At 39.0% G+C, this 10,708-nt stretch overlaps 1 protein-coding gene across 1 annotated transcript; it reads right to left on the reverse strand.

Moving 5' to 3' along the window:
* Positions 1 to 1,806: 1,806 nt before the first annotated feature.
* hce2l2 (high choriolytic enzyme 2-like 2) lies at positions 1,807 to 6,925 on the reverse strand (the record flags this gene model as incomplete). Its single annotated transcript, XM_083536865.1, has 8 exons — positions 1,807 to 1,936; positions 3,125 to 3,206; positions 3,896 to 4,074; positions 4,194 to 4,311; positions 4,388 to 4,537; positions 6,381 to 6,443; positions 6,722 to 6,773; positions 6,869 to 6,925. The coding sequence occupies 8 exons, from the start codon at positions 6,923 to 6,925 to the stop codon at positions 1,807 to 1,809; spliced, it is 831 nt and encodes a 276-aa protein (XP_083392991.1).
* Between the last annotated feature and the right edge of the window lie 3,783 nt (positions 6,926 to 10,708).

The raw sequence follows: 10,708 nt of genomic DNA on the forward strand, positions 1-10,708 counted from the left end.
CGAGGTGATATTTACGGAATTGCACGATGTTTTACGTGATGACAGTGAAAGGTATGTTCTCTCTCCACATCACTGGTGTGCAGCCCACACCCTCAACCTTATATACACGAACGATAGTTACATTCCTGACGGTGAGGCAGATTGAAAAGCAGTGTACAGAAGTGCGACTGGAAAGTGTTCAGACTTGTGGTCAAAATTTAGTCGATCATCTTATTGTTCTCTAAGAAGTTATTAAGCATTTTAAATGTTTAAGACGTGTCTTTTGCCCTAATATAACTTATTTCTTAATGGCAATTATCTATATTACACCTGTTACACCTTGTAAGAATTACAGACTGCCTCAACCCAGATTCCACCCCACGCTATATCAAAATAAGCTCAACCGCAAAACGGCTTACATTTCACAAAAGTAGTTATGTAGAATTTCAGTTGTATCAATCAGAATCATAGACATAATTTAATCAGTCTGGGAGAAGCAGCAAGCCCCAAGGACTATCTCTAACCAAAAGGTATCTGAGACCATGATTATCATTCACACAATACCCCTTCCTGACCTGCTGGGGGGCCGGCACCAGCAAAGGTGCGAATACTGGTGATTACCACCTGCTGACCCCCCCCCCCCCCCCCCCCCCCGAGAATGGTCTTCCCCAGCCTTTTGTTTCCTCACACATGTCCTATATCTAATTTACATTTAAAGGATAACTCCGGTCTATACTTCAAAGGGAAAAACAATATAAAATATCTGGGCAGAGTTTGCTCTGGGTTCTTTCTGACTCCGAGGAATCCAAAGTGCTTCGTGTATTTTGTCACTGCTACGCTGTTATAAACTTCTTCATTACGATCTTCGTTGTCCTCATCATTTTTTCTTACAACCTGTAAGGCGTGAAAGAGATACAAGTAACGCAAAAGTAACGCAAAAGTAATATAACGCATTACTTTCCATAAAAAGTAACCAAGTAACGCAATTAGTTACTTTCTTGGGAAGTAACTAAATATTGTAATGCATTACTTTTAAAAGTAATGTTGCCCAACAATGCATGTCAGAAGATAATATTCTTAATGGCATGATATAGTTATGAATTATGATATATGTTATAGAATATGAGAATATAAAAAAGGAACAATATTTTAATTTATTTCTAATACTCCAGAACCAAACTATGGACAAAACAGTGTGTTCCTGGATGCACAGAAAAGAAAACCAAAGGGAAACTAAAACAAAAAGGCTTGATTTGTTTTAATGTCTAATTGCAGAACTACAGAATCAATGCATTACAGCAGTTTCACCCTAACCCTAGAAAGACCCTTTGGAGACAGGGTGAGGGAGGTGAGATTGAGATGGTTTGGATATGTGCAGAGGAGGGACATGGGGTATATCAGTAGGAGAATGCTGAGGATGAAGCCACCAGGAAGGAGGAAAAGAGAAAGACCAAGGAGGAGGTTTATGGATGTGGTGAGGGAAGACATGCAGGTAGTTGGTGTGAAAGAGGCAGATTTAGAGGACAGGGGGGTATGGAGACGGATGATCCGCTGTGGAGACCTCTAATGGGAGACGCCAAAGGAAGATGTTTACTTTTTTCATTTTCAAACCGAACTGTAGCCTTAAAAATAGATATTATTTATTCATTAAAATTGATTAATGTTTAAATGTAATGATTAGAAGCATAGGTCAGTTCAGAGCAGACATTTAAAGTTAAAATACATTGCATTAATAAATTAGTTATGAATAACAAGAATATTTGTAAATATTGATGTGTTTGTGATTAGCGTACTGTTGCTTTATTTTATAGAAAGTGTATTACATATCTAATTACATTTGTAGAGTTTATTAATTTTCATGATATCAAGTTCACTTGGACCAATTCTTTGTCCCAGTTTAATGTTCCAACTTCGTTTTGGCACAATGGTAGGATCTCCATCCTCAGAGTAGGCGAACCTGCAAACACAGAGAAATTCACCTGTACATTATATTTATTTGCCCAGTTTCATCTGATAAAACTGCAACAGCAAAGCAAATTCATTGTTTTCGCTGTAAACTGAAGACATTTGGTCTTCAGATCAAAAGAAAAACAAGATTTGTGTCAGTTCAAATTTACATCTGGACATTAAACATGATACAATATGGAACCTTTTGTGGAACACCAGAGGACAAGGAGGGGCCACACAAAGGACCCCTTTGGGGTCGAGGTGGTGTGTGTGACCGTGTAACAGCACTTTTATTTCGTTAGAAAAAAGCTCAGCCATTCCCCTAAATCTTACTGCACTTTTACTGATAGACTACGGTCACAGTTATCACTGTTATCACACTGTAGTACTTCACTGTTCATATATAATGTGCGTGTGTGTGTGTGTGTGTGTGTGTGTGTGTGTGTGCTCTGTAATGAAATCTACACAATTATAATAAAGTTAAATCTAATTGAAAATGTTTGCATCATTACACGCAGTCTCAATGCCACATCTCTCATTTGCAGTAATATCACTAAACCTGTGACATTTTATTTTTGTCAGGATATTTTAATTATTGGACTGTAGGCCTAGTGGCTGTATTATGCCACTTATAGATTGTCCTCTTTTCTCATTTTTAACATGCCTTGCTTTCTCCTGTAAACATCATGTTGATTTATTAATTTTAACAAGAGTACAATAACAGGCGTCTTTTTCAAACCAACAGTAAACTGTTTTACTCACTTGGGCAACAGTCTGGTTTTTATTTTTTTATTGTTTTTGCGTTCATAGAAACTGTCATAAGATCACCCAATTTATGTTGTAAGATGTTTAATACACTTTGATGTAAATATCAGAAAAGAAAAGTCTAAACTATCAGCGTGAATTCATCATTTCATCTTAGACCTAAAAACCTTCAGTCTACAACAAAGACAAACTATTTGCTGTTTTAATAGTTTAAAAGAAATGTGTTGTTATGAAACATAGTTGTTAATAAAAATGGGTGGATTTGCTATATGATATAATATCCAGGTAAAAGTGCATATAAAGCAGTGAAAAGTGTGATAAAACAATTTTTCTAGAGCTGGACTTTTGGTGATATCATGCAACATAATTAAGTAGAAATAATTATTATAATATAAATATATGTCCAGATGTGTTCAGTAATTAAATATCATACTTTCCAAAGTGCATGATGGAGCCATAATCATAAGGCATGTCCATGTTGTTCATCTTAAACTTCTCAAAGTTCCTCACACGATCTGCAAAACACAAACAATTTTGAGTAATGAGTCTAATGTATTTTCAATACATCGCTTCACAAATTATCATAGTTCTGATTACTTCAATAATTACTGATCGATAAATGACACGTGATCCTGTTATTTCTAACCCTAACCCACAGGATACTAAATAAATTTGTGCCTGGAATGTAGACAATTTCACAACATTTTTCATTTATTAGATTAATACATTTATTATATAAATCCATTCAGAATGACACATAACTGAGACATGCCTGTGTCATTGTGCAGACGTCTAGTAAAATATTAAAATAACATTCTTTCATACCTGTACAAATTGTCTCTGTACAGAATGTCATGCTTTTACCTCGTCTCATACAGCAACATGTGGAGTTTAAGGCAAAATCAACTTTGAGTTTGGTTAAGTTTTCAGCTGAAAGATATAAAAGTCACAGCCGAGCTGTTCGCTTTATCTTGAAGAAAACCTAGTAGTTTTGTCTGAAATTCTGTTGAATGTATGTTGTTGTAAGTACACAACTAAAATGAAAAGTGAGAGTAGTGTCCTAAAAGCAATAAATCTTGTAAAATAGTGAACTGATTAAAAATAGATGTCATTTATAATTTAATATATTTGCGTGTGTGTGTGTGTGTGTGTGTGTGTGTGTGTGTGTGTGTGTGTGTGTGTGTGTGTGTGTGTGTGTGTTTACCTTTCCAAATTTTGGACCACATGATAGTGACATATTTATCTCGATCAGCACGTGACTGTTCATGTACAAATCCAAGCGCATGCATGAGCTGATGTGAAACAACTCCAGAACTCACACACTCCGGACTTTGCAGGGAGAGAATCTGTCTGCCTCCACTCGACCCCAAATATGACCAACACCTGCCACACACACACACACACACACACACACACACACACACACACACACACATATAATAATTTATGTTCATTTATATCTGTAGGATAAGATGCATTTAAGTGATGATTAATTTTCTCACCCAGTTTTAGGCTGAATGTCCAGGAAGTCTCTCTGGTGTGTTCTGGGTACGAAGCGCACACATGTGTCTCTCTCAATCTGATCCATCCCGTGCTTTATAGCTCGCCGATCCACTTCATCTGATTGAGATAGAAGAAGAGCTGAAGAGTGTGTGCATGTGTGCGTGTGCGTGCGTGCAATGTAACCATAACTTACTGTACTCTGGTGAGAGTGTGTATGCAATGTAAATGTGTCCATCTACAGATTTGGACCATAAACAGCTTCGGGCAAAGCAGCTTCTCTCGCTCCTGCCCGAGACGGCGATGTCTCCCTCTCTGAGTTTAACTCCATCCACAGCATCCACTGCTACATCAGTCACACACACACACACACACACACACACACACACACACACCGCTTAGTTCACTTAATATGTAATAGAGATCACATGAAGGCTGTTTTTTTTTCCCCCACAAGTCTACATTCAGTTCCACATAACAACAAAGTGAAAACATAATTCTAGAAATGTTCGGGGGGGGGTTTTCAAATAAAAACATATCAAATGTCCATAAATATTCAATCTTTTTGCAATGACATCTGAAAATGATCTCAGGTGCCTCTCATTTCTCTTGGAACAACCAGGACTCTTCTTATAGCTGGTCTCTTGGCCAAACTGAGCAATCACAGGAGAAGAGCCTCGGTTAGAGCCTTAGTAAGAGAGAAGACCAAGAACCTGATGGTAACTCTGACTGAGCTCCAGAGATCCTGCGTAGGGATGCAACAAAAGTCCACAAGGTCTATCATCACTGCAGCTCTCCACCGATCTGGGCTTTATGGCAGAGTGTCAAGACAGAAGCCTCTCCTCAAGTGCAAAACCCATGAAAGCCCAGTTGGAGCCAACAGACACCTGAAAGACTCATAGACTGTGTCGAACAAAATTCTCTGCTCTGATGAAACCAAGATTGAACCAAGATTGTGGCTGTCAGGGTGCGAGCGAAAACAGAAGGCGGGAGCCGGAGTACAGCTCGCTCGAGTTTTAATACAAGTGTGAGGGAGAGAGAGACACACATGCACACACACACACAGACGCGCACACACACACATACAAGCACAAGCACACGGCAGTCCTACGGTTGAGAGAGTCCGAGGTGCGCTAGCTGACCCGAGATGCGCGGGGAGGTGAAGCGCGGCCGGTACGGGATTGTGGAGTTTAGACGGAACGGAACGGAAGACATAGAATATAGCACAAAACAAACAACCCATTCACACAGTATCTAGCGTCCAACACATTCAATAACGAACGGGGATTGGGAGTGAATGAGGAGCTTATATAGAAGCGGGGTGGAGTGATGATGAACCCCAGATGAGCGTGATTATGCCTGGAGCTCCAGAGAGAGTGGAGGCATGAGTGATGATGAGCTCCAGGTGTGCGTGATTAAACCTGGAGCTCTAGGGAGAGCGGAGGCATAGAGAGCCACCAAAGGGGGCATGGCAGGTGGATCCCCGACAGTGGCAGGGATTTTAATATTGAACATTGTCTGGGAGAGTGTGTAAAAGTATATTCTGTTCTTATTTCATTCTGTAAACAAATGTTTAATTGTTTTTTGGTGCATCAATGTTGCCATGTACTTACAGCGTGCTCTCCATGGAAATTCAGCCGATTTCATTTGATTTGCTAACATGCAATGCTGCAATGTGGCTTCTAAGGTTATTTATTTGTTATTTTTTTAGGTTTATTGATTCAATATTTAGTATATATATTTTCTTCTATATCTTTGTATGATGTTCTCCTCATTGTGGCTTTAAAATGTTATGAGGAATTCTTTTATGACTATCTGGTGTCATCATCATCATCATCATCATCATCTGTCCTTCACTATTATTCATTTACATTTACGGCAGACGTCCTTAGCCAGAGTTACTTACATTTATCTCATTCATACAACTGTGCAGCTTGGTGTTAAGGGCCTTGTTCAGGGGCCCCGCTGTGGCAGCTTGGTGTGGCTGGGATTTGAACTGATGACCTGTAGATCCAAAGTCCAATGACTTAAGCAATAGTCTATAACCTTCTCAAAAGTGGTTCATCCTTCCTATACACATATATTTACTGTGTGTGTGTGTGTGTGTGTGTGTGTGTGTGTGTGTGTGTGTGTGTGTGTGTGTGTGTGTGTGTGTGTGTGCATAACTAATAAAGGAATATTTATTTTACCTTCATCGTTATTAATGTCCATAATTGTGTCCATTGCAGTTCTTTCATTTTGTTGTAAATAATCTGAAAATAAAATCATAAACACTGTAATAATCCATAAATACACGAAACTAAAAATATTTAAAATTAACGATTAAATATTATAAGTTTCTTAAATTTATTGATTAAAAAGACTGTACAAATAAAACATAAAACTAAATAACATAAAACTAAAATGAATGACATGATGATCCAGAGATCTGATTGGAAGAATTTTAAAGTGAATAATGATTGTTACCGATCCGAGGATCAATAACTAGTAAAAAATAATAATAAATATTAATGATAGAAAACTTGTTTACCTGCATAACTATTCCTGTATCTCACATTTCTGAACTCAGATCCAATGGAAAGCTGTAACATAAATTTAAAAAAATCCATCACAATTACAGTGGAGTGCAAAAATATTTGAATGTTAAAAGATGTTTAAGTTTAAAAGAAGTTTGTACCTGAAGCAGCAGCGTGAAGCTCTGTAGAAGGATGAAGATAATGTCTGTGCGTCTCATGCTGACTGCAGATCCACTTTAGTCTCCTGCCTCACTTCATCAGCTGCTTTAAACATTTCTCTGCACCTGATTATTATGTTTATGATGTCACGAATAACCTGCCATTAGTGCGGCTGAATGACCAGAACTTTCCATAAACAAATACCAGAAACTCTGTAAACATCTTCAGAAAAACAACATGGAAACTTACGCATTATTTTCAGTCAGTTGGCTTCTATTGCCATTTTTTCATATACAGTACAGTACAGTACAGTTCAGTACAGTAGGATAAAGGTGCAACATGAAATATCAATTACACAAAACAACACACAACTGGCACAGACAGGAGCAGGGCTACACACAAGACATCACAAAGCCGAGTTTATTATTTAATGCTTTAAACGTCGAGTTTTGCTTCTATAATGTGTTTCTATTTTATTATATTTTATCTTAAATTAAGAAACTTTTTTATTAGAAAATAATGAGTATATTATTCCACACTGCTTCTGCTTTCTAAATCAGAAGCTCAGAGTTCAGGTCAGAAGGAGTAGAGTAGAGTAGAGTAGAGTAGAGTAGAGTAGAGTAGAGTAGAGTAGAGTAGAGTAGAGTAGAGTAGAGTAGAGTAGAGTAGAGTAGAGTAGAGTAGAGTAGAGTAGAGTAGAGTGAGATAGGCAACTTTCATAGTAATGAGGGCCATAATTTTTCCTCCTTCATACCAGGGGGTGAGATTATTAATCCAGACATTTTACATAACACATTTTGCATAATTTCTCAATGAACTCTTTATTGAGTGAACTGTAAGAAAGGTAAGATCTCTTCATGAGGCCAGACCCAGAGAAGTGCCAAGCAACAAAATAATAAACCTTCTAATTTGAGGAGAGAAAGCCATCTGTCTTCTTGTGGCTCACCACCTGCAGGAGGGACCGTAAGGGACGGTGCTGTGAGGATTGGGCAGCAGTCGAAGGCGGGGGTCTGCTTAGACTGCTGCCCCCGCGACCCTAATTACGGATAAGCGGGAGAAAATGAATGAATGAATGAAGCCATCTGTTTAGTTGCCTGCTCACCCATCCTTGTGCCCCCTCTTCCCCTCCTGGGGAGATGATCGGGTCATGGAAAGGTCAATTAGAAGTTTTAATTAGAATTTAAGCTACTATAGTTGCATAATGTAATAATTACATTTTAAGAATATTTGAATTTTTCCTTCATATGTTTGGTATCATTTTTTAAATCTCAGTGCAATTGAAAATATGTTCCAATCCACAAATACACAATGCAGCTCCTTCTGTCCTTCTCTATACTTCTCCATCAACATTGGTGCTCTTCCTCTGCATGAAACCATACTGCTGCTCACAGATGGTCACCTCTTCTCTCAGCCTGGCTTCCACTACTCTTTCCCATAACGTCATGGTGTGACTGATCAACTTTATTAAGTCAAGAGGCTTTTATTGTCATTTCTACTATACACAGTGGTACACGGTACACAGTAAAAATGAGACATTGTTCCTCCGGAAACCTGGTGCTACACTAAACAACAACATTAAACTACAACACAACACAAGCTACATAAAGTGCATCGAGTGCAACCGAGTGCAAACAGTGCAGACAAAAAACAGTACAGACAGACAACACAAGACAATACACAAAACCAAGACAGCGCCGACCAGTAAACCTACTGTATACCTTGATTATACAGTTTATTCCCCTGTAGTTACTGCAGGTCTGCACATCTCCCTTAATCTTAAAGATCGGTACCAGCACACACCTTCTCCATTCCTCAGGCACCCTCTTACCTTCCAAAATCCTCTTCACCACCACCGAGCTCCTGTCTGACCTCTTCCCTGAACCTCACACTACAGTCTTCCTTCTTCAGTTTCCACCATCTTATTCTTCTTTCAGTCCTCACTCTCCTCCTATTCTTCACCTAAAACTATCCTACAGACCACCATCCGATGCTGTCTATCTACACTGTACCCTGCCAACACCTTACAGTCTCCAATCTCCTTCAGGTTGCATCTCCTACATAGAACATAGTCCACCTGTGTGCACCTTCCTCCACTCTTATACGTCACCCTATGATTCTCCTTCTTCTTAAAATAAGTGTTCACCACTGCCATTTCCATTCTTTTAGCAAAATCTACCACCATCTGCCCTTCCACATTCCTCTCCTTAAAGCCATACCTACCATCACCTCCTCATCACCTCTGTTCCCTTCACCTACATGCCCATTAAAGTCTGCCCCAATCACCAATCGTTCATTCCTACGTTCACCTTCTACCACTTCATCTAACTCACTACAGAATTTTTCCTTCTCCTACATCTCACAGTCCACTTGTGGATCATAAGCACTGATGACATTTATCATCATCCCTTCAACTTCCAGCTTCACGTTCATCACCCTATCAGAAACTCTCTTCACCTCCACTACACTCTTACTGTACTCTTCCTTCAGAATCCCCCCTACACTATTTCTCTTCCCATCCACACCATGATAAAACAGTTTAAACACCTTCAATGTTCCTGCTCTTACTCCATTTCCACTTGATCTCCTGAACACACAACATCTCTACCTTTCTCCTCTCCATCATATCAGCTCCCTCTCTCCCTTTACCAGTCATAGTACCAACATTTAAAGTACCAACCCGAACCTCCACTCTCCTCCACTTCTCCTTTCCCTGCTGTCTCTGTAGACGTCTTCCTCCTCTCCTTCTCCTCCTTTGGCCAACAGTAGCCCAATTTCCACCGGTACCTTGTTGGTTAACGATACCTGTGGTGGTTGCATTAGGAAGGGCATCCAGCGTAAAACATGTGCCACATCAAATATGCGGATCAGGCACATGTTTTACGCTTAATGCCCTTCCTAATGCAACCCTCCACATTTATCCGGGCTTGGGACTGGCACTAAAAGTGCACTGGCTTGTGCCTCCCTAATGTCTAATGTTGTGTTGATCACGAATCAACACAAAAAACGAATCAACGAATCAACACAAAAAACAATTTTCTCATTTTCTACCTGTGAGCCAAAATCACCACAATTAAAAGAAATAAACACTTGAAATATATGTGTGTGATGAATCTATATATCAGTTTTACTTGTTCTATTAAATTACTAAAATAAATCAACTTTTTAATGATATTCTCATTTATTGAGATGCAGCTGTATATAAATGTTCAAATGTTTCCTCACAGATATTCAAGTTCTGTAGTCCACTTGAATTTTCACAGTTCCCTGTTTATCAGTTCAGTCACCTAAAAACAGAAAGAAAGGCACTGATGCCTTTACTATGAGAATATCAGTTCGTAAAACGGCTAATTAGAGTGCGATGTCTGGACGTAGGGTGCGTTAAAATTAACTAAAGATCATGTAGTTTAAGTGTGTAGGGTTAAAAATGCACTTAGTATTAAAAAACATTCCACAGATAAACTGTCTCAAAAATTATCAAACTGAGACGAATCGGACCGAGATGTCACTTTGATTGCAGAGCAGCAACTGCGTTATACAGCCACCTCGGCCTCACGTGCGGGGAAACTCAATTGAACGTGAACCGTCCTGTTGAAGAAGTGCAAAATGCAGCATAAAGACATGCAACAAGTATCATTATGACAAAAATCAAGTGGGGTATTGACTTTAAGCATACTCACAGCTTCATAATATGTTACTGCAACCTTCTAACAGCCAACACATACCACGAGAACAAAACTGGAAAAAACTCTTTTTCACTACAAAACGTGGGTCACTGCCTCACTTACACTTAGTGCTGTTTCCTTGATTCCACATTTGAACTTAGATAATCTTCAGTTGAAGCA

The sequence above is a fragment of the Silurus aristotelis genome (assembly GCF_946808225.1).
Source record: "Silurus aristotelis genome assembly, chromosome: 3".
Taxonomy (NCBI): domain Eukaryota; kingdom Metazoa; phylum Chordata; class Actinopteri; order Siluriformes; family Siluridae; genus Silurus; species Silurus aristotelis.